This window comes from Anabas testudineus, chromosome 24 (assembly GCF_900324465.2).
Source record: "Anabas testudineus chromosome 24, fAnaTes1.2, whole genome shotgun sequence".
NCBI lineage: Eukaryota > Metazoa > Chordata > Actinopteri > Anabantiformes > Anabantidae > Anabas > Anabas testudineus.
This window is the reverse complement of record NC_046632.1, coordinates 14,845,166-14,871,171: the sequence shown is the minus strand read 5'-3', so window position 1 is coordinate 14,871,171 and position 26,006 is coordinate 14,845,166. Positions and strand designations below refer to the sequence as shown.

The window sequence follows — 26,006 nt, the reverse complement described above, 5'->3', positions numbered from 1 at the left end:
TGGTTGAGGTGTGTGTGTTTTGTTATTTTGCCTCTTGTTTATGTTGTTTCTAACACGTTCAGCTAAGAAACCTGCAAATTAGTGCACCTTCACAAGTTATATTGTATTCCTTCTGTTGTGTGCCATAAAGTGTAACTGTGGTTGGTTGGTGCTATGTGAGGCTTTTCTATTAAACATTATACACTGAAGCAGCTCCTTTCTTTCCATTGATCCTTTAACAAAAGCAGAAAAAGGTGTGTCTGTATGCAAGTATGTAGATTTTTTGGATATTCCTTAAAAGTTACTTTTGTGCATGAACATAATAATAAGTTAATGCCTTTATTAAAATAATTCAAACACTATTTTTTTTAAAGTATACTGCTTTAATTCTGGTCTGGTACTGGGGAATGAGGGCTCCACTGTGTTGTCAACGTTACATTAGCAGAATCAAAGTATGATGAGAATGTCTGTAGCAGCATTAAAACCTGAGAGTCACTGTTCTCATCACTTTAATGGAGCAGTAATAAATAGGAAATCTATTTTCATTACAGACAAATAAAAAATAAATCTTCATCACATAGCCATAAAACTCAATTTTTAAAGAGAAGGGTTAAAATACCAGCTTCTTGTAGCTATCAGCAGAAATCTTTCCTGGTTTACAAAGATCCAAAAAAGCAATTTCCTCTCTCTGACTCACAACTCTTAAATAATTAAATGTTTTTGAAATAATAGTGAAAGAGTACACAAAAACTTAATAATCCACCTCTAAATCCCAGTCGTTCTTTTTCCCCGTAACACCTCAGCCGGATATAGTCATGGTGTGGGTTTTAAGCCTTTTAAATTGGTCCCAAATAAAAAGCTGTTGGTAGGAAATGAAGAGCACGTTAACTTTTATAAGTCCATTTACTTTCTGAACTTAAGCAGTATATTTAAGAAAATAGGGTTAGGCAAAATAAATTTACATCTATATCACAGAAATGACAATTTCAAAAACTAAGTCAATTAATTATCTACATATGTGAACATTTCCGTGCAGTTTCAGTTTCAGTTTCTCATTATCTACGACCAGTTAGTCTCCGTTTAACGGAGCATGGTCATGTACGTACATGGTCAATATGTTCAGAGTGTGTTCAACAGTAGCAGCCAGAATGAAGTGTGAGTGAGCGGTGAATGGACTGAAAACAAAAATTAGTATTATCCTAGTTTGTTTATATGTTTCAGTTGACATTACACATTTTACAAATATGATTAATCTGTTAATTTTCCTTGATAGCCAAGCAAGTAGACCCACAATACCATGCAAAGACATCACGCCATAGCCATCGGTTCGTTTCAATCTTTACTTCTTTTATAAAAGGGAGAACCTCCCGCAAGTAAAAAGGTTAAAGAGGTTTTCTTATTATTGTTGTCCTAACATCTGCCATTTTCTTTCCACTTTTTGCTAGTATGGGTTTCAGGCCCTACTGAGAACTATGTTTATTTGCTTTTATGCCAAGAGTCAGAAAGCTCTACACAAACAGCAATGTCAATTATTGAGCTTTGGTTAAATGTCTAGATGTCTCATGGCTCAAGGTCCACGCCTAAAGAAACATTTAGCACAGTGGTGGGATGCCCAAGTATATTTTGGCCACCCATTTTTAATAACCTGTCCAAAAGAACAATGCCCTCCGTCATCCATTAACTACAGGACTTTTCCCCCAGGCTACCATGTTTGTAGGTTACTTGTTTGCTTCTCAAAATGTCAAACAACAGCTTGGAAAATCTTGGAGAACTGGACTGGACAAAGAACTCCTCTGTACTGTCCAAAAATGCTCAGTAGAGACTGATAAACATCGAGTGCTCTGCAGAGCAAAATTTAAATCGATGACAGAACAGATGTGCTGTTGTCAGTGTATGTACTTTCCATAAATTGGTGGGGAAACAGGCTTCAACACAACATTGCTGTGTGTAGCCAAATATTGTTAAGAGGTATCACACTGTAACACCGCTGAACAGTACTCAGTACTAGATTACAGTGTCTCTGTAATCTAGTTCTTATCTAATAAAATTATGCAACATATGAAGCTAGATCTAGGAGCCAATTAGGCAGCATCAACAGTACCGTTATACAAACTATTACTATTGTAAGTGAGGGATCTATTGCCTCTTAGTGACTAAGTCTTCGCTATGTTCTGTTCACTTTCTGCTTCACATTAAAATACTGTATATATAACAGTGGTGTTGATGTTCTCTGAGCAAAAAAGTCAGGACATAAGTGTTACAACATATTCCAAAATGACAAACTATTTCTTTATCAAAACTGCCTCAATACAAAAATACATCTACAATATTGGGACTTGTGGATCTTATGTCAATTCTGCTGTTCTTTTCCAAACACTATGTATGAAAACAAAGTGTAAACGCACAGGGTGTCCACTTTTCAGGAAATTATCTGGGGAATACATCACAAGGGGAATAAAAGGGAATAAAAAAAAAAAAAAAAACAGACAGGTACCTGCCAGCTGTACTGAACCTGCTCACTTTTGTTGTGAAGGAAAATCTTATGTTCCAAAAACCCGATTCAAATAAACAACGGAAAAAACTAACTTTGATCTACAAAGGAAGTTCCACTACAAACACATGCAGAGACATACATTTTTGCTCACACACACACACACACACACACACACACACACACACACACACACACACACACACACACACACACACACACACACACACACACCACTTCAATTAGATTCTATTGGATTTTATTAAATCTTCCTTGAGCTTTCACTTCACAGCTGCATCCATCAGAAGATTATTATTTATCTTGCTGTCAGAAACTGGCAGCTCATGGAATCCCACAGAGACTGAGAGGAGTAGCTGTGTGTATATGTGGGCATGCATCATCACATATAAGTATATAAAAGCATTTCTGTGTACAGATGTATACCATGTGAGTAAGGGCACACAAGATAAATTGTGTTAACATTTAAAGCAAATGCCCAAAAGGAAAAATTATATTGTGGCTAATTACAGACAATAGCACAGCAAATTAGATATATGCTTGGCTGCATTATGTAAATATAGTTAAAAATGCAAATTTCTTCATTAAGCACTAATCGCTGATCTTAGAAGAGTGTATTTGATTCATCATAGAAGAGGGAAAGGTGAATAATTTAAAAGTAACTTTTGAAAAACAAAATGGTCCATTGAGACCTGTACTGATCTTCTGGTGACAGGCAAATGCTAAACATATTAAATATGCAAATAACAGCATTACACCACAGATGTTGTTGTCGTCTGATGTATTTTAATGCAGATAATATTTTAAGGCGTGAAGTAAAAACAGTCAAAAGTTAATAAATGTTAGTTACGCTTCACAGTTTCCTTAGAGACACTATAAAAGATATGATTGTGTACCTAGGACTACAGAACTGGCCAAAAAGTGTCAAAGCTATAAATCACAATAAAAAATAATAATAACTCAGTGTAAATGTGTTTGGTGTGGGTCATCTGTGTTTCAGAAATAAACAAAGCCCAAAAGGCTGCAACTTAAACATGACACCCTACCTATGAGTGAGGATTCATAAACAGAAAAATTCTTTAAGGAGAAATCTGGTTTCTCTGAGTAATCTGGTTACAAAGTGCATTTAAAAGCAATCAATGAGAACAATATGCAGAGATGATAATTGCTCATTATCCCTGCAATCATTTTATGAAGCATGTTCATACTACTCTGAAACAGCTAAGTGTCCCTGTGGTCCTATCTTGTCTCGGCATTAAATAACAAGTGGTCACACTAGTGATCGAGGCACTTAATGATACAAGGACTTTAGTAGCTAGTACATCTGAGGGAAACAGCAGGGAAAAGAAACAAAAGCTAGGTGGTTTAAATCACTTTTGCTTTCAAATATGCTCATCTGGGAGGTATTTTCGGCTGCAAAGTGTAATTTGCGTCAAACTGCCAGAACTCGCTGAATTCTTGTGTGATTTAATAATGATATTTGATTCAAGCTTTTGAAGATTGAAAAGGTTTTACCTATCCAGATGGGCTCTCTGAGCACCTTTTCCTTCTCTAACTTGTCAATAAAGAATGAGATGTGGTTTGAGGGGAGAATACTTAAAGCAAAAATGTATCATGAATCCTCAAACACAAGCTTGGACACGTCCTGGTAGCCTTTCTATATCCAGCTTGAGAAAAATCTTTAAATGCGTACTAATTGGGATTTCTTGGACTCTACACAGGGGTCTCTGGATGCCTTGAAATTTTACTTTGAGTGCTGCTCCACTACTGAATGTAAATGTCACAGCCTCCAGCACAGCACTGATAAACAGGATCTGCTAGAGCAAATGAGCTGAATCAATCAACCTACCATTACCTAAGGTTAAGTGCTGAAACATTATACACCAGGGTCCCTTTTTCTTTCAATCAATTCCCTATGTATAGACCCCCACAAATCCCTCTGAGCACAATACCTGATTAGTGTATATTTAGTCACAACCACTTATACACACGGATCCCTACACACAAAGAAAAAGGAAAGGCATAACACAGACCAAACAAATCTAAAATATACTGCACTTCTGGGCATAAAATACAAGCTGTCTGCTGCTTTTGTTTCCCAATGGTTGCCACAGGTCAGAAAGCAGTTTATTATGGGTGTTGCCCTTCTATATGTGTGTATGTGCCCTCCTTCAATACGGCTTGTCATAATGTAGCCGATAAAGTGCTGATGCAGCTGTGACTGACACTATTATACACCACCACCACCAGGGAGAGAAGTATGGATGGAGAAACAGAGAGAGGAGGGTATGTGTGGGTGAATGGATGGATGGATGGATGGACTGGAGCGTGTATATAAGCAATTTGGTATGGTAACTTTAGATGAACCTATAATTTGTCAGAGACTGAGTGAGTGTGAGAGAAAGGGCAATATGGATGGAAAGTGGTGGTATTCTGGCAGCAGTCTCTTACTCAGCAGCAGAGTCACAAAACATGATGAAAAATGCTGCTGTGCGTGCGTGTGTGTGTGTGTGTGTGTGTGTGTGTGTGTGTTTGTATACAACACCTTGTCATGAGCAGAAGGTTCACAGAGAGGCAAGTCTGACACCTAGAGGTTGATTAAATGTAATCATCTTTTATGTACTACCAGCTTAGCTTCATGTATTTAGCCAAGTCCCGTCTTCTACATTTTATGACTGATTATATGTCAGTTAAAGTAGTTAAAATCTTGGTTGGCAAAAAAATATTACAAGAATAATAATAAGATCAAGGAGCAAAAATCATTACTGAAATTTACACATATGCCCTGAATTTTCTCAAGAAATATATACGAAAAAACATTTTCCTTGAGAAACTGGATAAGCAAAGATATTTTCCCTGATATATACTTTTTACCAGATCATGAACAGTGTTGACATAAAAGGAAACTTTCCAGTTATTAGACTATTTGTCAGAAGAGGGGAGGTGAGTCATTGACACTAGATGAAATGACAGAAAATCACATGCATTGTTGATGTCTTGTATAGCTTCACTTTGAAACAAAAATGATGTTACAATAGAGGCCAAAGGTGAATAGTAGGATACAGGAAGTGAGCTCAGACAAACTCACATAATGTCCATGTCCAATATAACTGCCATCACATAACCCATGTATGCAACTATGGCATAAACAATGTATACACGCTTCATCTACACACAATGATACTATGAAAATGGCGCACTGCCCCCATGTTATCTTAGACACACAAGCAAAAGCAACAACAGACTAAGTATATACAATCACTGTATCCACAGCATTTTTTAAAAACGTAGCTTCCCTTAAATAAATTATACATGACTTCCAAATCGATGAATCACAATTTCTGGGATGATACAAATGTTCCAAAACAGTGACTCGTTTTCTAAGACAACTGTATCAAAGATTCAGAAAACCTCTCTTCTACCATCACTACTCATCATCCACCTACAATCTGACTAATAACAATAATAATAATAATAATAATAATAACAACAACACATCTGCACGCAGAATATGAGCAATTTAACCGCTCTAAATGCATTCGTGCAAAGGCTTTATTTTCATGATAATAAGTAATAAACAAGACTCATCTCAAGACTCCTGCTGGAATGACTGCATCACACAAGTTATAATATAATAATAATATAATTGTATTTAAAAAGTTATTTCTTACCTGGATAGGGGAGACTGACACGTGACGTCACAACGTCCAGGTGGGTCACTTCAAGCTACATCAGGAGATGGTTCGGTCCAATATAATGTGCCAGTTCACATCCCAAGGGCAGTAAGGTTAAACTGTTAACGTCGTTCATTGAGGAACGGTGACATCTTTTAAATATGTTTGATGTAAAAAAATGAATTAATTAATTTAAAAAAGTGTTAGCGTCATTGATGCTAACGCTAACAATTATAGCGTACACATAACAAATCCTTAGTTAGTTCTTTTCATGGACGTCTAACTCCTCCACCCGTTGTTTCTTGATATATCTTTCCATGGATGTGTACTTTTCTAAATTAGCTTTCTAAAAATTAGCTAGCTGCCACATATTTACTGAAATATCTCTGAACCCAGAGCTAGCTAGTAACTCCCGCGGTGTTGCTAATGCTAGTTAACCGTTAAACGACTTAACAGCAAACACACAGTGCACACAAACATGTCAAAGGTCAATCCCGCCTTCACGGGCATTCCGTACTTTTTATTGGCTATAATAATTTAGTGACGTCTAGGGGAACAAATCACCTTTACAATCATTATAAAAATAAATTCCATTGGATAAAACTGGTAAAGGTTGGTTGTTATTTAACTATGTTATATGAAATATTAAATTCATCTCAATGTAATTTATTTATAAAGTCAACAAACATAAAGAAACACTTAACTAGAGCAGCAGAAGTGGTGAAGACCAAAACTGAGCTAAAGGGACTGAATATTGGATATATGTTTGTTATGAGGCCAACTTAAGATAAATAAAGTCCACACTGGTTTCATGTAAGCATGTAAATGTTTTATTCATAGAAACCTTTAATTTTGTCTTTAAAAGCCTCTCATGGACCTTTCCCAGGAATTTTTAGCAGTCACCATCTATAGCTGTCTTTTCACCAAATCAGTGTTCAGTGTTACATCTGCCCTACTGATTATTTCCTCAATAATAATATAATAATAGTCTCAGCCAGCGTCAGGTCGGTTCTGTCACTGAGCTGCACACACTTTTTGGAAAAGTTCTCCAAGTTTCTGTTTTGTTTGAAGCCTCTAACATTATGTGGCTCACAGCGAGAGACGAGCAGCTGTGGACTTGAAAAATGAAGCTGTCAAGTTCAAAGCTTATTTTTTTCCCTTGTTAATTTGTGTAAACAAATCTGCATGATTAAATATGATGACTTCATGTTTTGATCAATTAAGATCAAATACTTACTCAGCCACAAGGGGTTTGACCATCAAACACATTAGATCTTAAAAGACTGATTAGATGAATTTTAAATTATCTGATTATCCCATCCTCACTAAAGTTTATGAAAAAAAAAACCCAAAAAAACACAATCTGGGTGATTTATATTTCAAAATCCTTTAATAACATGCTCTTTTATTTCATTAGCCTGTACATTCAGTACTAAAAGGAACCCACCCAACACATACACACTTAAATGTAGTTATATGCATGAATGCAAAATGCACTGACACAAATATTGAGACATTATACCATATAAAAGCTGTTATCAATGCTGACAAAATGAAGAAAACATTTCAAACACAAATACTTTCAAACAGTAGACCTGCACTTTGGATAAATATGGATGTGCAGATTGTTCTACAAACATTTATTTAATGCAGAGCTGCTTTGTTATTGGTTGAGTTAACCTCTGTGAGTGAAGCCTAGGAACATTTTTAAAGAATTAGATTAATCTGCTCGATTAGTAAAAAACAGTGGTGGTGCTTTAGACGTTTTTGTTAACGGGGAGTGTAACCATACATCCACAGGTTTAGCATTAAACTACTTAGTTGGAAACATTTGAGGCAAATACAACAAATAATGAGGTTAAAATAGACATGTAACATATTCCTTAAAGTTGGAAAGAACTGTAACCATCATTTATTCTGAGCTGGACACGTCTTTGAAGGTTCAGTTGAAAATACGCTAGCTAAAAATAAATATGACCTCTGTTACTCTGTATCATTGTAATATAGAGGCAGTTATTAAATGACCTCAACATATCTTTGGCAGTTTTGTACTTTCCAACTTACAGTAAATACAAATTTAACTCTGATCATTTTGGCAAGGTTGATTGATGAGCATTCTGTTTAGCAGCTGCAACACAGGTCTTTAAAAAGTTTCTAACACAACGGCCAGAGTTAACTGCTGTACACTGTACACAAGTAATATATTATGCTTCTATCCAAACTTCCTGATGTGGCAGACGCAGATGATGTTACATACGATCCAATGGTGAAAACGGTGGTGACCTACAGTTTCTCAGTTGTGTCTCTAAAAGGTTCCTGCAGCAAAAATGTAACTTGTGTTTAACAAAATTTTCAATCTGAACAAACTATACCAGGAAAAATGTGTCCATTTGGTTCTATTGTGAAGTTTAACCCAAACAATTTAATTTCTTCTTTTTCCAGCAGTAGTTCTACCTGAATTTGTAAAACTCCAATCTGCTGCTGACACTAGGACGGTGGTAACAGGATGACTAACCTACCAAAGTAATAGCTTCAATATAAGCATTTTCTAAACAAGTCCAGTTCCAATTTGGATTTTTGTGTAATAAAAGTGACACACATTTTAACAGTGTCAGCAATGTGCCTAATCCTGAGTTTAAAAATAAATAAATATATAAATCACCCGTTGGCCTGGTACAACTCAAGCTTATTTAATATAATCAGCTTTGTACCACTGATCTACTGCTACCGTTTTATTTTACCTTTTTCTGTCACACTCTTGTAACAAAATGATAAATAAAAATAAGTAAATGTTGACCAATAAGCAACTTCAACATAACTATGTTGAATTACAACTTTTTTTTGTTTTAAATCTTGAAGACTCAACAGGAAAAGGAAAAACATTTTTTCTTTGGTGCAGCTGGTAGCGCTTCAGTACAACTAACTTTATTTTTATCTGTATTTTGGCAAATGTGCGGCACTGCCATTAGACAGTATTACCTCTACTGTGTAAACACGTGTACTGTTGGCAAAAGGCCTGAAGCTGGGTGTTTTGAACCAGGATGGATTGAATCCCACAGTAACACCTTGAACAAGCTATGCTGATTGTGGCAAATATGCTTTTTTACGATATAGAGTCGAAAAGATAATCAGTTTTACCCAAAGTTAAGATGTGCAAAAACCCCCATTTCCTTTTCACCCATTTCACCAATTTTGTTTCACAAAAACAGAAAACACACAGAAAAAAAAGTGTTGTATAGGTCCACACCACACTGCAATATTCAACCCATTAAAGTGCTCAAAAAGACACTAATCTAAAAGACAAAGAGAATAAGAGACACAGACAGAAGCCCAGACGAAACAGCAGACTGAATGCAACAAAAAAGCAGCGCTGAGTGTTAGAGGATACATATAAAATGCATTAATGGAGAATGGTCGCTATCCTGAGCCGAGTTGGCACATTGAGGAGCTTTCGCGAGGTCGCTCATAACAGCAAAAGGTCAGTTATTTAAGGATGAGCCAAACAAGCTTAGCAATACGCCTTCAAAGAGCCTATTCATCATCTGGTTTTATGTAGGTATATAAAAGTATTTTTAATAGAAGAGTCTTAGAAAAAAGGCCTTTTAAAAGTGGAGGTGAGGAGAGGATACAGAAATCAAACAGTAAAACGTTTGAGAGATTGAGCTGTCTCCAGATGGCTTTTGTTCCATCTCTCATAGAAAACAGCTGGGTTGGACTGCCTTTGTCACAAGCTGGGCCAACTCGTACCGTACCATGCAAAGAAGCGCTGGAACATCATTGTATTACATCGATGCAGTTAGAAAGATTCAACCCTTCTCGGTGGATTAGAGGCGAGCGATGGCAGCTTTCTGAGTGGGAAGTTTTCCCCCTAAACAAACAGGCAAATTGAGATTTTGTTAAATGCCTGGTACCAAAACAGTATTTATTCGCTGTGGGGTTTAATGCTCCAAATGAAGCACTGTTTCTTACCTAGAGTGTCCTCCAATGAGTTCACCATCACCTTGTTGACCTTTAAAGTCCCCTGCTCAGCTCTGAAGTAAGAACATTGTAGTATGACATTACTTTAAGCAGCAAAACAGTCACAGCTGAACTGTAGTTTATGAAGACTCTAAACCATTTCTTTGTTAAAAGTAGTGAAAACAGTGGGTTATCCAAGGATTAAGGAGACGTCCCTTCACCTCTAGTGTCCTGTTCGTTTCTTTTCAGTTTAATTTTTGGTAAAATAAATAAATGAAAAAAGTCATATGCTGTTTGAGATTGTATTTGTCTAATACTAATACCTGCTACGAGAGAGAATATCCTGACAATGCACATGACTGTATGGAATTCTAATTGTTTTCTCATAGATGCTGAGATATCACTGTCACTGAAGTGCTGTACTTTTGCTTGCTTGTTTTTACAGGTCTTGTTTAGTTGTTGCTCCAGCCACTCAAACCAAACAGGGACACAAGGATGATTAAAAGCAACATACCCATTGATTTTTCGAACAGCTCCAAGTCTTAGCAAAGCTGCCAGCGTGTTCTTCTGGAGGTCCGACGACAACACCTCAATGTATCTTAGTCTACCTGGATGGCACAAATATACAGCTCACAATCAGAACATACAGAAACATATATACATTACAATACATTAAAAATGTTTAAATGAGAGATACCTGCTAGAATTTGTTTGAGAATAAACTTCCGGACAGCAGGAATAAACTCCTTTTCTGTCAAAGTCTCAGCAGCCTCTTCACATAGGAACCTGCACACCACCTGTAACCACACCCACACCCACACACACACACACACACACACACACACACACACACACACACACACCTGTTACAATAGTTTGTCAGGTGGTGCGTTAACAGCACCCTCTAGAGGACAACTGCAACCAGCACACCGACTGTTCCTACAGGACTTCTTACTGCTGCAACATGAATTTGAAAACAAGCATCGACTTGATGTGTCTGACATATTTACACATGCTGAGCTTGGTTCAGCTGCAGGATGTCTAACAAATTTCACTTTGCAGATATTCTGTTTTTCCCATAAGTGGATTCACTATCTTGTACCAGCCTACAACACAGGGGTGGATATGTACACAACCACCTCCCTGTATACAAAACATGACACATCTGAGCAAGTTTTTAAAACAACGTCATGTTTGTCTGACTCACCTGATATCCTTGTAAAAAAGGCTCAAGCAGAGCGGTGAGGAAGGCCACTGTTCTGTGTCCTCTCTCTGTTACCACTACCTCCTGTGGGTTGACCTGCAGCACTCCAGTCTTCACCAGCAGGTAACAGGCCTCCTCAAAGTCCTACAATACACAAAAAACATATGTATAATGGACTAAACAGGTCTACAGGAAGTGTTTACTTCAACAACAATGTAGAAATGATGTTCCTCACCTGCACTGTTGCTCCAGGACAGAGAATAAACTCATTGGAGAACGTGTTTCTTAGGAAGCTGAAACTGTTGAAGACCTCCTCTGAAAAAGAAATGACAACGTGAAGGAGAAACGGCCAACATGCACTTAAAATATATCTAACAGCCGTCTGTATGACAGCTGGTGGTGGTGGCTATTTGAGGTATTCATCCTATTTTCTGTGCCATTCTCTGTCAGGATGGTCCATCTTACGTTTTTTGTTGGAGGACGCAGCGTGGATGGCAGAAGCCAGTAGTGCTGGTCGGATAAAGACGTGCAGTGCCTGGTTCCTGTAGGAGGCACAGGAGAGCATGATGACTGCCTGATTCAGGAGCTCTTCTTCTGGGGTAAAGGTGCTGGGAGGCTCCCCTGACCCTGCTTGTCTTCCTGCTTTAAAACAAAATTAACAATCAGAAGCCAGCAAAGAGTCTTTATTATCATTCAGTCATTGTTGTACTTCAGTTATCATCTGTGATTACTGGGACGTTTTGTTCTTGTACCGTCTGTACTGACCTCTAAGCTGTGCTGTTATTATAAAGAACAGATTAGAACATACAAACACAGATAAACAAAGATCAAGGCAAGAAAATGAAACTAATAAATGCAAACCTTGTTCCAATGCCAGCTGGACTCTTCCCTCCGAGATCCTCACCAACCCTCGGTGTAGGGAAAGACTGGAGTAGACTACATCTGATGGAGACGTGTGGTCTGAAGAACCGAAAGAGTAATAACGAATAACTATAATCACAATCCAAATCTAATTACTGTACATGTTTTTAGGTTCAAGGTCTTTGTTGTTGTTGAGTTCTCTTCACAAAATTGAGTCTACAAACTGTAAGTCATGCAACTATTCAGCACTTAGTTAACTTTATACAAAGACTATTTGTCGCCCTTTCAACCCCCCCACCAATATGCTCAAAAACCACATTTCATTTTTAACAGGAGCCTCTTGTTCGTCAGCTCTTTGAGTAAACAGAGTCTTCAGTGTCACTGTGACAACACTGATTTATTGAATCGGCTCATACTGTACCAGGCCAGTGGAGGAAGGCTCCATACTGCCGGGAAAGATCCCTGAGCCACACAGCCTGTTGAGTCAGCTCTTCCAGTGCTATCCCTCGTTTCTGCCCCGGTGCCTGGTTCTGGTGGTGCTTCTGTAGCAAAAGAGAGGCAAGAAGGACCCACGGCTTCAGGACCATGTTCTCCTCTTGCGCCCGTACTAGTCTGTAGGCCGAGTCATTCACAAAGTTGTGGATGTCCTCGTCAGGTCTTTTGGGGATATGTCTGGCAGTGGAAAGCTTACAGTCAGTCCATGTTTTTGAATAAAGATGTTTCAACTTCCATCCTAAATGTAGAACTATTGATCCACACTGAATTCAGTAACTTAAATACAGAACACAACACAATATCAGTGTCCTTTTATACTCCACAGATAATTTAATATGGGTATGTGGTACCTTGGAATCAGGTTGAACTGGCAGCGGTTAACTCTGCCCTCAGCCATGCTTCTAATAGACACCGGTTGACCAAAGTACACATGGATACTGCCATAGTCTTCACTGAGGACCTTCCTGGCTTTGAACAGAGCCTACACAGAGGAGACAGAGAGAGAAATCAATATTTTATGGGATATTCCCAGCTGCATGACCTTTATGACATTTTTACTACATGAAGAAATGAGATGTTCAAGCTGCTCACTGAAGTGGACTCTTTGGGTTTGGGTACACCCAGTAGTTCTCTGGCATACAGCGTCTCCTCCAAGATCCTCTCATAGCTGATACTGACAGGGACCACGCTAATATCAAACACCTCCCCTTTGAGGAATGGATCCATCACTATATTCAACAGACCTGAATAAACACAAACATATGAGGTTAACAGAAAAATCAGCTGCACCACAAAAACCTGAAAAATGAGCAGGAACATAAGAAAACACGTTAAAACAATTACTTTTCCTACTGGTAAAAGTGTTGCTATTCATTTTTAGGGGCTTTACTACCTGTACAACATACATTAACTTCTTTAATTGATGTTGGATATCACTGTATCCTGTACAGTCAGGAGAAAAAAGAGAAAAACTAAATACAGCATCTCATTTGTAGGTGGGATATAACTTCTTTTGTGCATTACCTAGTTTTGGAGTTAAAGACTTGCATGTTCTGCTTCTAGTTCCCTCTAGGAAAAATTCAACAGGTGCAAATCCATTCTGAAGAAAAAGAACAACCAAGAGGTTAGAGTTAATTCCCTTCCAAAGATCAGTATCTAGAAAATATAGAAATGGGCTCACTCTTCACTCTCTCAATGAATGCTGTGAAACGGTTATAGCCACTACGACACTATACATTGAATAAAAAGATAAAAACTGAATCCTCACCCTGAGCATAGTCTTGACGTACTCTGAGAAGACAGCCCAGTACAGCTTGTCTCCACCAAACGACCGCCGAATGAAGAAAGCTCCAGACATCCGTAACATCTCTCCAACAATCTTCATCCCCATGAAGTCTGCAGGGTTATTTTGAGGGTGGGGGGGCGCAAAAAACCTCAATGAACTGCAGTGTACACCACCACTGCTGAGTTCACCATAACATTTTACAAATTAGATGTTTATTCCTCCTTGTTTAATCCAATACTTACCCATGCCAGCAGCAATGACAGGTAGAGCCAGGTCGTAGGTGTAGAGGAGGTACGACATCAACAGGAAATCCATGTAACTGCGATGACTTGGCAGTAAAACTACTGGATGCTCCTGAATAGCCTGTTGCAGCTAATAAAACAGTGAAGAAAATGAGATTGTTGTGATTCTGCCATTTTAAAATCACTTCACACACTTTGTCCTCAGTGTCACTCAAGTGTGTACAGTATACTCACTCTCTGGATGCCCTCTTCGTTGACACAGATGCTCCTGAACAAGGTTTTAAAGATTTTGCTGAGCGTGAAGGCAAAGAAGCGAACGGTGCTGAGCTGCAGGCGGTGAGCCATCTCCTCCAAGATGGCCGATGCTTCCTCCTGGACGTCATCAGTAGCCCTGCCAGTCTCTTTGGAAACCTTCACAGTTCAAAATGAAATATTACAGCACACAGTACATGCAAAAAGAATTTCTGACAGGTATCACCAGAACACTGTCAGACAAACTCTAACTTACCTGATTGATGACGTAGTGAATATGATCAGATTGAAGCACCATGCTCTTCAGCACGCTGGATTTACAGGGAGTCACTCCTCTGTAAAGAACAGGAGTGTAACATCTGAGAGCATATCTCAGGTCACTGGAGTTCCTCCTCTCCTCCAACATGTCCTCAAAGTCATCTCTTTTCTTCAGCATTGGGTCTCTATGCTATTTAAAGGAAATCATCACACTGCATTAGAAACATGTTCATTTCTGACTATTAATATATTTTTCTGAACAACTAAACATGCAATTGAAAAAAATAAACTGCAATGTTTATTATGATTGATATCATATTTAGTTTTGAAATGTTGGGTAGTTTATTTTTAGCAATAAAACATTATTTTATATCATTTCAAACCATACAATGACATGGAAAAGAGCACAGTACGGAATTATATTTAATAATAATTAAATATGATGGATGAATGAATGTAAAGCACATTGGGTTTACCTCCCATTAAAGTTATTACACAATCATATTTTAATTTATGTCCTTGATTAAACGTCCTTAGCCAATTTCCACCACAGTAATGCAGAATGCAAAACACAGGATAGAGAGTCCAGTGTTGTGAAATATTGTGAAACTGTTCCAACTGTAGGTTTACATGTTTTCAAGTGACTATTTATCATTGGAGTTGTAGCAAACCCCAAAGACATTCACAGGAAATCCTGAACACTTGCAGAGAAGCGTCACCTACTTACAAAAACTCGCAGAGTAATATATCAACACTATTAAAACAGGATTCACTGCAGGCTTCAGAAATGCTAGTATGCATAGAGATTGCCAAACAACCTTGTCTAGTAGTGTCGCTGAGGAAACAATTTAACAGCATATTTCGAGGTTTTAAATCTAGCAAAGTGTGTATTTGGCATTGAACTGTTTGAATTAAACATTAAATAGTGGCCACTGAGCTACAGCAACAGCAGGGAGCTAAGTTAGCTTAGCCGCCACCTGGCAAGAGCAGTGCATACATACCAAATAATCAGCTTTCGATGCCATATTTCGTCACCTTACAAACACACACAGACGCCACATCCAGTTAAATTAAATGTGCATGAATATCCGTGCAGGCCTATGTCCTGTTATAGCACTTGAAGTTGATAACAGCAGCTGAGGAACTTCACATGGGCGGTGTAAACTGGCATTTCCGGAGCACTTCCTGCTCTACGGTAGCCGGAAAGGACCAACGTGGACCGGTGTTGTGCTCAAGACAGTCTCAATGTTGATATGTGCGATTTTACCTCAACGTGGACTTAATCGAATTTGTAAGACCATCGAGTCGTCATCTGGGATTCAAAACCTAATTCACAGATTTAAATTTAACCAGTTATATCTGCTCCGGGAACTTTTGTTGTAACGAAGGAACCACTGACTAGCACGGGGACAGACTCTGACATAACACCGGTGGTACCGTGTGTCCCATGTGCTTCCACAGTTTGTTGTCATTCATACTCAGCAGCTGTTTTTTTCTTTCTTCGTGTTAACCTGTGGGTGCTCTTAGCTTACAAATGAGCTCAAAGACGAACGGAAAAGAAGACAGGGACTGTCTCTTTCTCGAACAAGTTTTGGATAAGCTTTATGACATTGGTAAGTGTCGTTAGCTAAAGAGCTAGCTAGCTTTATTAGCTAGTTTAAAGGCTAGTGTCTGAAACCTAGTGGTCCTAATATCTAATTGTTGTTTTCATGATGTTGTGTTTAAATAGGAATTATGTCTTGTTTTATATCACACAGTCTGTAGAACTGTGCATCTAGTCTATTCAATTATAATATCTAATTTAGGTTATTTGTGTATATTTTAGTATATTTTTCTACCTCCCTGATTTTTGCATCCAGAATTTGCTGATATTTAATGCAAATCCTTCTTCTAAATATTCAACATTTCACGTGTAACACAGCCTCTATTTCATTAAACTGCATTAATTTTAGTTAGATGTACCCAATAAACTCCCAACTGATGTTGTAGTGACTTGGATTTATGGATTTAAGAGAACATATTACTGTCCAGCTACAGCTAAGAAACGTTGTAACCTGGATTGATGATCACATGTGCCCTTAACTTTACCATATTAGTATGTTTAATAGTTCCAATCACCAGAATCGGATTTATTTCATGTTCATCTTGTTAACTGATGCAGGTGATGGGCCCACATCAAAAAAGAAGCTCAAATCTCGGAAGAAGAAACGAAAAAGGCGTGATGATGATGAAGAAGAAGAGGAGGAAGAGTTTCCTACAGTTGGAGATTTTGCCAACGACAGTGGCGACTGTAGAGCAGATCATAATAGTTCAACAGCACAGAAGCGGCGGCTACTTCAGACTGAGCTAACAGGTAGAAGGAACGCTAATAAGCTGAGTAGTAACACTGATCTGTTGGAATTACAACAGGATTAACAATGTGTGATGTCTGACCCAGGTCCAACCATCCAGCACGTGAACCAGGTGGAGGTTGTGACATTTCAGGACCCCACAAAGAAACCGAAGACCAGGCAGACACCAGCCCCTGACAAAACACCTGTAAGTCTTTAGCTCACTCTGTTTTCTTCTTATATAAAAGCTTAGATCGCCTGTGACTCAGTGTTTATGAATTCTGAACAGTGTGCATCTGTTCTGTACTGAGAAAATCATGAGCCTTTTGCTTTGCATTTTACATCATGAGCCACCATCTCGATTTGGTGATAAATCTGCAGAATTTATATATTTTATCATTGCACAGTATGTTACTTCGATAAAACAGTGGCAGAGAGTTGACGGCTCGTGGTTGGACCGCTAGATGCAGAGTACACTGGGCAAGACCGGGATGAAGGTGTTGTTGATTTGCCTGCTGTGTAGACGAGTGTCAGAGATTTGAACATGAAGCGTACAGCCAGTGGAGTGATATGAACAGTGGTGTGACACTTGTCTTTGTTGGCTGATCAAAAATAAGATGCATTGCTGCATATTGGATCATCTGGAAATATTTGATATCAAATTAACGAAGCCCTGTTAGTCTGGCATTACAGTAGTCAAGATGAGAAATGGCGAGTACCTGCGTGAGGAGCTGGATGTTATTTTTCTCATGTTATAGAGGGTGGTCTGCATGGCTAAGAGGTGGAGGGGATGTCATCAGCAAAGCTTTAGAGTAGTGGCCTCTTTTCCACCTGAAGGTTTAATGTGAAAAAATATTTTGCTCTTGCATGTCTTCTTGTCTTCTTACCAGAGAAACTCTATCACAGATAAATTCCTGCAAAAGCAGCAACTTGTACTGGTTCTGTCACGCTACTGTGTGACCCCTAGTCAACCTTCTCTGTTTATGTTCTTCTTGTCACCACCCATTCATTTCACTTTTCCTTCTCCTCTTGTCTCTGTTGCCTTTGGGTCTGCGCTGTCCTCACTTCAAGACCCTTCACATAGCGGAGAAGAAGCAAAGCGACCAGCTAGAAGAACTCAACTTGGAAAAGGTGACAGTTTTATCACAGTTAACTTTCTGTTGGACAGATAAAGCTGCATAAACATGGATTATAATGCAAAATTATTTACTAACTGTTTGTGTATGTTCACATCAGGCTCGTCTGGAAGTCCATCGGTTTGGAATCACAGGTTATAAGAAGGAACAGCAGCGTGTTTTTGAACAGGACAGAGCAGTCATGCTGGGAGCAAGAGTAAAGATCTTTTTTTTTAAGTGCTGTGCATATTTAATTAGTCTGAGGACTTTATAACAGCTGAGTGGCCAAATAATTGACTGACATCCAATAATATCTTTAATTTAGCCTCCTAAGAAGAGCTACGTCAACTACAAGGTGCTCCAGCAGCAGATTAAAGAGAAGAAGGAGAAAGCAAAAGAAGAGGTTCAGCCGGTAAGACCTCAACCTTACATCAGTCCCACTCATTTTGTTAAGGGGACATTAATTTCACATTTGTCATTAACGTTCTTTAACTAATTAGCAGTTTTTTTTTTTAACTGGTGGGAAAAATACCACTGTAATTAAACAAATTTGTGATTAAATTCTCACTGTAAACCTCGTCTGTAGGACTTGAAGAAAAAGAAGAAGCAGAATAATCAAAGGTGCGTATGCGTAAACATTCTCCTCTAGGAGCTCGTCATTACAGATATTCAAGAAAAACGTCTGTCAGTAGGATGATGGACATGTCAGAAATGATCTCCATTAATATACTGAATGTTTATCATTACAATATAATCAATGTTAATGTAAATCTCCTCCATTTAAAGTCTTTGGTTAGAAAACACAGCACAATTATTTTCTCTTTAGCTTCAAAAATTCAGTCTGCGTGTTTATTTATGTCTTTTTGCATCTCATTGGTTCAAATCCGCGTCTGCCTGTGCCTCCACCTCGACCAGGGACAAGAAGAAGGTGTCCTCTGGTTCTGGCTCGGCTCCCTCGGGTCAGGTGGGCCGCTTCAAGAACGGCATGCTGGTCCTCAGCTCCAAAGAGATCCAGAAAATCAAAGGCAACAGAAGACGCAAATAGGTTTGTTCATGTTTTTTATGTTTCTGCTAAATGTCGAAAGATGAACTGAAAGACGAGGAAATCCAGATTGAGGCCTCGTTATGAACTAAATTTTAGGAGTAACATGAGAACTGTAATTCACCTAAAGTTAAGTTAAAGTTTTATCTCTGGTAATGACAGAAAAGGAAAGTGAAGATATTGATTGAAATATTTGTGTTTATGTTCGTAGTTGAGTGATTCATCATCCAGGATGGGAAAATATCACCAGACTAGAAGAAGAATCGGTGTCAAGGATTCACTGCAGGACTGTTTGCAGCCAAACAAGCTGTGATGAGGAAATGCATCAGAGCTTCCAGGCTGATTTCCTGACAACACGCCACTCATCAGCAACGAAATATGGGTCAGTGTTACTGATGACACGCTGCTGAGTCAGAAATCCAATGCATTGATCAGTAAAATGGACCCTGAATGTCGACTTTGCAGGACGTCAATGAACGAAGCTGGAGACCCTCTGACATCGTATTCCATCACAGTTTATTTATTTAGTTTTTATAAATGACCAAAAAAAGACATTTGTGTTCCTTGTGTTTTGCACTGCAAATATTTTAAAATGATGCAGTTCCGATGCAGCTCGCATATACAAACCATGTAGTCATACAAAACATTTACATTGGCAGAAAGGGAGAGGATCGTATGAGGACAGATAGGGGGTAATGTTTTTTAGAAAAGCAACAAACACGCAGGTAAAGTCCCAGCATGACGTTTTCATGAACACAAATACATGTAAACACTTTGAATGGAGAATGAGGAAGTAGAATGGTTTTGCCAACACAGTATTTGTCTCTCATGAATCACAAACAGCTTCTTTGTAATGATGTAAACATTACATCTTTACATTTGTTCAGAGAGGAGAACGTTAATGTTGATGGGTAGCGATGATGGCAGTGTGCGGCTGGGTGAGGTCACAAATTCTCCCCACTGTTTTCTCAAAGCAGCTTTTTTTATATGTTGTTCATACGGTGTGTTTATTTGAAACAGAAGAGCATGAAGAAATGCAAAGCTTATCTGCAGCACATCACGTATCTCAAGCTGTAAGCACATCTGTTGGTAAATTTGTAGCCGGCAAACCTTTTTAAAATCCATTCACTGAACAAACAGAAGAGGGCCAAGAAAATAAATATGTAATTAAATATATTTACACACTTTAGAGAGGGGTTAAATGAACAATATCGCCTCCTCTGCTGGTAAGTTAATACAGTATCTTACAGTAGTGACATACGTTTATCTCAGCACCGTATCTTGAAGTTAAACTAGAAAAATATGTCACATTCATGGGTGGGTAACTGTGGGGTAAAGGGACATGCCGTACAATACTACATCTAGACAGGAGTGACTACAGGGTGATTTATTTTAAAAGTGTGATTATTTTTTTTTGTTCTATATAAATGTTAGAGGGGAAAAAGAAAACATGAAACTTTTACCTGATAAACCTAAAACTCTGCAACCCCGGGGAATCTGAGTGATTTACTTCTGTGCTGTTTTGACACATAACCACAAATCAACCAGAATTAAATAGAATAAATAAAAAATAGAATAAAAAAAAAAAAAACATTTCCCATGTTACATGACAGATGCCTCGCTTTGCTCATGGGCCTCAAATCTATTCATGGTTACAGCAAAGACAACCTCAGGGCAGGTTTCTCCTCTGGTCTGGGAGGTGGGTGCAGCCAGAAAGCCCCACGTGAATCAAACGTAGCCCTTGGGTGGTAGCTGGCAGTCGGGGGACTGTTAATAAAAATCCCCTTTGGCAGATAGTTCGATTTTTGGTTTCTGGTTCAAGAGAAACTGCTCCAGATCCTGACTTTTACGCTAATGCTGCATTCAAGTCAAATGGGAAAAGATGGTGAATGAACTTAAAATAAAAAAAGGATTTTATTTGGATTTGTTTGCTTAGTAAGCAGAGAAGTGAAATTGTAATAAATAGATTTTTTGGCAGCAAAAACAAGACACAAAACTGACATCTTCCTAACTTCCTAGAGAACAGTTAATTACACATTGAGCAGGTACCATTATCATTTCCCACCTTGTTTGAATGCAGCATCAGGTATAAAAGGCAAGTTAAGCCATTTGGGACTTACTGCAGATTTATATCAGTCTAATAAACCAGTTCTAAAAACTTTTATTTATAAATAAATATATAATTGTGTCCCTCTCAAACAATAAATTGTAAAAAAAAAATAAAAAAAAGAACCATAATTGGTGATAAATGCAAAATAAAATGTTATTTTTAATTTGTTTACTACTAATAACTCAATTTAAAACGGATGTTGTATTGAAAATAGATCTTATAGATAAATATGATACACATGCTGCCTATCATAATAACTTTTATAATGGTAACGACTGCTATTGTATGTCCCTGATTAAATGTTTGACTGTCACGAGATAGCTTATGATAAAATAAGAGATGCAACGCTTCCAGAGAGCCCCTGACGTGTGAAAAAGCAACATCAGGATTCATTGATGCTGCTGTTGCCACCATCGAACAGCAGAGCGAGCTGTTGCAGCAGCTTTAACATCACTCATTGCAAAGACGACAATTCAGAACGCTATTTACAATACAGATTCAGGTGTTTTGTAAACTTGTTTGATAATCAATCCATGCTCATAACTCACATTTCAGTATTTACAGCTGTGGATCTTCATTCACACATAACCTTTGTGTGGCAGGTTTTTCTCTCCTGACTTCTCTTTGTCACACACACACATACACACACACACTTTCATAATTACAGGGAATAGAAATATATTAATGTTATAATAAAATCCAGGATTAGATGGCTTTAAATTAATTTAAAAATCAACTTCTTCATCTTCTGCTGCATTAACTGATAAAATATACATATGTGATGAGTGTTATCAGCTGTAGTCACAGTGGTCTGGTTGAATTTGAAGCTACTGTCCTTTACAGGCTGCCGTATCCAATCCCTGATGAGAAGTGTAGCAGCAGATGTAGCTTTACCTGATGTGACTTGTCAAGATCATTTTATAGTAGTTAGAGTAGCTGTCGGTCTTACAACAAATAAAAAGGTAGGTTTCTGAATTCATTACGACAAGGTGAAAATAATTCTCTGTCAGACGACGTGTGCTGAACCTGGGAGAGGCTGCAGGAAATGCAGAATAGGCGAGAAGAAAAAGAAGCAACTGGTCAACTTAGTTTCCTCAGTTTAACAATAATTCTTTTACACTGCGCCTTTGAATTCTAGTTGATATCCCAAAGTTTGAAAGAAATGTCGAATATGTCACGGTGAATGTTGGGAAACATGCATGACATGATGCACAAGTCGTAGCTGAATAATTAAACCAAGAATCTATGGATGTTTGCTATGTTAACATAAATAAATTCAATGTTGAATAATAGGTTATTTAAAAGGGAAAAACTAAATGTTCATGGCTTATTCTCACTTTATATCCTGTCAAACTAAGTCTAAATATTGTAAGATGATGCTGAATTTAGTTGCATGTAAGGCATTTTATTGGTAGTATAAATTATTCTGTTCTAACTTGTTACCTGGACTCATTATAATGCACATTTAACAAACACATTAGGTACTGTTTGCACATTGTGGTGCATGCATAAGTCAACAATAAATAATAAACTTAATTTTTACATTTGTATGGGAGTGTTCCAGTCTGATGTTTCTAATCTACATGTTTAGACTTGAGGCGAGAAGATTGGTGTCACTTTCATGCCCATGAAGGATAAATAAGAAGTCGCAGCCAGCTGCCAGTTGGTCTTTTAGCACCTATCTCTTTTTGAAGCTACAGAAAAACCAAAACAGTTTCCCCTGGTTGAAGCTGTTTGCTAAGCTATGCTAAGTGGTTGCTGGCAGCAGCTTCATATTAATCATATAGTGTAGCTGAATGTGTATTATCTTTCCATTTAGCTCTTTGCAAGTCATTAAAGACGTTTATTGTCCAAAATGCCTATTTCTGGCTTCAGCTGACATGATTAATTTGCAACTCAAGTGTAACTGGATTCCTCTCTTATTAAAAAGCTATGATAAGACATGACTTATTATAAAACTCCAAAATGAATTTACCTATTTAATATGGGAAATAAAAAGCTTTCTATGTTTAGAGGATCTGCTGCATTGTTGTTTCAATGACATGGAGGAGAAATGGAACGTCATTCTTCCCAGCTTGACTTCAGCGTGCACCTCTTTGACGACAGTACCAAGCAATCTTCAGTGTCACTCCGTATGAGAAGGAGAGCTGATCACCAGGAGAGCGGAGTCGATTTAAGATGGCTGTCACATTCCTACCCACTCATAAGAAATTATTTTTCGACTAAACTCCAACGGAGAGGGGAAAAGGGTGAAGAGAGTCACAACTGGGTTAAAAGTGTGCAGTGAAAGTTTTGCCTTTAAATATTTCATGAGTGAAACAACTTGCAAAACACTCTCTTCATCTAGTTTTAGATCTCAAGCTGTGAACCCACCTGAGAGCGAAGCAGAGCAACACTAAGCACCGCTCCGTCATTTCGCTTTCATTTTTTTCCTCCTCCTTAAGCCACCTTGCTGCTGTAGACTTTTAAAAATGGTGATCATTCAGTTGGATAAGTTTGGTCTCAGGTTATGAAGAGAGAGATATCAGGCATTTTTCTTTTTCCATTACAGGAATGGTGCAAGCGGAAATAAAAATTTGGAGCTCAAAGGGTAAAAACGGGCATTTAAATAAAGTATGGCAATCCACAGCGACTCTGCAGTGACAGCCACAAACATCCTTGTGTTTATAGCCAATAATGATTCAGATTTATTCCTCCATCCCAAAATGATCAGGCGGGGTTTCTCGCTGAAGTGTATCCAATACAAAGGGCACCTTGAGACGGATGGGAGAGGCGTGAATCCCATCTTGGAAAAGGTCCATGTGGGAGTAATGTGCGGCTGCAGATGACACTGTTGGTTTGTATCCAGGGCACGCTCAGAGGGAGGAAGGAGCTCCTACTGTTTGATATTCTTTGGCACCTCCAGGCCCGTCACTAAGGTCACCTGAAACAGACAAACACTCAATTAGATCATTGTTGAGTGAGACGGGGAGCAGACAGGCGATCAGCTGGATCCGGGAAACACAAATTAAAATTAAACAAGCTGAGTAAAGTGTCTACAGGAATAACAAGGCTCATATATTAGTTGTTGCAAATATTCAGTCAGGCAACAGCAGCAACACGTGAGAGTGGCTCCTTCAGCTTTTTGGATAAGTTCAGTCTGTTTACCGGGGTATAAAACAGAAAATGCAACACACACACACACACACACACTGACCTGTACGTTTCTGTTGAGGCTGACAGCAGGCACAAAGACCCCATCCAGGTTCTCAAAGGCAGTCGGTCCGTGCTGCTTCTTGTTGATGTAGAAAGCCAGAGTGTGTTTGGTCAGATCCAGCAGGACACCCACAGTCGAGCCCTTAGTGATGCCTCCCTCCGCCCTACACACACCATCAAATAGACAGATGAATTTATGGTATACGTGTATAAGCTGAAAGCAGGGAGGTGCCTGTAACTACAGCATATACTCACGTGAGCATAATTTCTGGGATACATAAATTGGATCTGTGCCTGTTGCAAAAAGCATAAAAGCCTTTTTTCTTCCTCCTACCTCCATTAATTTGAACATCCACATACAAATATGACAGACATCTGGACTGAAATTTAGCAGTTTAATACATAATAACCCAAAGACAGATTAAAATCAAAATAAAATAAAGTAAATAAAACACAGCATGCACCTACCTGTTGGTGTGGGAGTTGTTGTGCATGAACCAGGAGCGGTTGTTGTCCACATACATGGCCCAGGCTTTGTCGTCTTTCCCCAGCATCATGTCCTTCATGGTGTTGATCCTTGCCACTCCAAACGCAGGGTCCGGGTGGTTGTCATAGCGATCGATGCTGACCTCCCAGTAATGGATGCCCTGAAGATCACGACCAAACATAGCATATTTAAATACTCTCTGAAGGAGAAGAGGTTCTGATGAAACTCAGTAATGTTGTGTGTTTACTTTAGAGAAAGCTGCGGTTCCCAGCACCACACGGTCATCGTAGCTGTTGCAGCTGACTGTCTGGTTTTCATTGGACAGAACAATGTCCCGGTGAGCTGAGGAGGGGTCGAAGGTGAACCAAGCCACTGCAAAACAAAAACAAACAGTCAGGCACCATGCATCCACTTCTTAATATTCAATTTTCAGTCCATACTCCACAGCATTCAAAGCATGGCATGCAACCCTAACGCTAACGCTCAGATCAGTATCAGATCCTCCACATCCCTAATTCTTATTCTGACTAACTGTTCTACAAACAAAACAACATAATCAAGACAATCACTGGATCTGAATTGCGCTAAAGTCCCTCGGTGACAGTCTGGCAACCTGGTAGCAACACCCCCACACGCACACACACCCCCACCATCAGACGTCTTGAGCACGACGATCTTGCTGTACGGTCCCACACCAATGGCATTGTAGGCTTTCACCCTGGCGTTGTAGGAACTGTTAAAATGTAGGCCATCCACTGTGCACACTGTCTCCTTCCCCACATACACCTCCTAAGGGTAGACACACACACACACACACACACACACACGTTTATCGTTAATAGTGCTTTCACAAATGCAGGTTAAGTGTGTCGACATTTACACATGATCTGAAATACTAGTATGGTAGAAAGGAGAAAAGCAGGTTAATTATTTACTTATTATACATATTTAATTACACACATATAACACACATAAAACTGACATACAACATACACTACCAGATCTTTCTAG

At 38.7% G+C, this 26,006-nt stretch overlaps 3 protein-coding genes and 1 long non-coding RNA gene across 6 annotated transcripts in view; 1 reads left to right on the top strand and 3 right to left on the bottom strand.

The window, feature by feature from the left end:
* LOC113149420 overlaps window positions 1–6,617 on the bottom strand; it is a 45,025-nt gene extending 38,408 nt beyond the window's left edge. The window contains exon 1 of the long non-coding RNA XR_003297578.1: window positions 6,160–6,617. This is a non-coding gene — a long non-coding RNA (uncharacterized LOC113149420). The remainder of the gene's footprint in view (window positions 1–6,159) is intronic.
* A 916-nt stretch (window positions 6,618–7,533) lies between these two features.
* Window positions 7,534–15,887, bottom strand: gnpat (glyceronephosphate O-acyltransferase). Of its 2 annotated transcripts, none has more exons than XM_026341077.1 (17): window positions 15,718–15,887; window positions 14,715–14,906; window positions 14,441–14,617; window positions 14,207–14,336; window positions 13,947–14,074; window positions 13,703–13,778; window positions 13,271–13,422; window positions 13,030–13,160; window positions 12,606–12,856; window positions 12,185–12,283; window positions 11,789–11,965; window positions 11,559–11,638; window positions 11,327–11,467; window positions 10,817–10,916; window positions 10,634–10,727; window positions 10,132–10,193; window positions 7,534–10,030 (listed from the first exon to the last, which is right to left on the bottom strand). In XM_026341077.1, the coding sequence occupies exons 1-17, from the start codon at window positions 15,739–15,741 to the stop codon at window positions 9,987–9,989; spliced, it is 2,058 nt and encodes a 685-aa protein (XP_026196862.1). In that variant the 5' UTR covers window positions 15,742–15,887; the 3' UTR covers window positions 7,534–9,986. The 2 variants fall into 2 exon arrangements, with proteins under 2 accessions (XP_026196862.1, XP_026196863.1); XM_026341078.1 differs by having other exon boundaries at window positions 11,789–11,962.
* Window positions 15,888–15,934: 47 nt separating this feature from the next.
* c24h1orf131 (chromosome 24 C1orf131 homolog) lies at window positions 15,935–20,755 on the top strand. Its single transcript, XM_026341079.1, has 9 exons — window positions 15,935–16,329; window positions 16,878–17,069; window positions 17,154–17,254; window positions 18,118–18,177; window positions 18,283–18,378; window positions 18,487–18,573; window positions 18,748–18,782; window positions 19,077–19,206; window positions 19,415–20,755. Exons 1-8 carry the CDS (start codon window positions 16,251–16,253, stop codon window positions 19,204–19,206), a joined length of 780 nt encoding a protein of 259 aa, XP_026196864.1. The 5' UTR covers window positions 15,935–16,250; the 3' UTR covers window positions 19,415–20,755.
* LOC113149170 (E3 ubiquitin-protein ligase TRIM9) overlaps window positions 20,190–26,006 on the bottom strand; it is a 27,230-nt gene continuing 21,413 nt past the window's right edge. For both annotated transcript variants that reach the window (XM_026341075.1, XM_026341076.1), the window contains exons 7-11: window positions 25,646–25,784; window positions 25,243–25,367; window positions 24,977–25,155; window positions 24,510–24,672; window positions 20,190–24,236 (exon numbers count right to left, since the gene is read on the bottom strand). In XM_026341075.1, coding sequence (XP_026196860.1) covers window positions 24,189–24,236; window positions 24,510–24,672; window positions 24,977–25,155; window positions 25,243–25,367; window positions 25,646–25,784 — 654 coding nt within the window. In that variant the 3' untranslated portion in view covers window positions 20,190–24,188. The remainder of the gene's footprint in view (window positions 24,237–24,509; window positions 24,673–24,976; window positions 25,156–25,242; window positions 25,368–25,645; window positions 25,785–26,006) is intronic.

Excerpts from the sequence above, each read along its gene's own strand:
- c24h1orf131 (XM_026341079.1), top strand. The coding sequence starts at position 16,251 with ATGAGCTCAAAGACGAACGGAAAAGAAGACAGGGACTGTCTCTTTCTC. Across the intron at positions 17,070-17,153 it reads ACTTCAGACTGAGCTAACAG|GTCCAACCATCCAGCACGTG; the intron begins GTAGAAGGAACG and ends TGTCTGACCCAG. Across the intron at positions 17,255-18,117 it reads CAGCCCCTGACAAAACACCT|ACCCTTCACATAGCGGAGAA; the intron begins GTAAGTCTTTAG and ends CCTCACTTCAAG.
- gnpat (XM_026341077.1), bottom strand. The coding sequence starts at position 15,741 with ATGGCATCGAAAGCTGATTATTTG. Across the intron at positions 10,728-10,816 it reads TCTCAAACAAATTCTAGCAG|GTAGACTAAGATACATTGAG; the intron begins GTATCTCTCATT and ends TGTGCCATCCAG. Across the intron at positions 10,194-10,633 it reads GCTGTTCGAAAAATCAATGG|AGCTGAGCAGGGGACTTTAA; the intron begins GTATGTTGCTTT and ends TTCTTACTTCAG.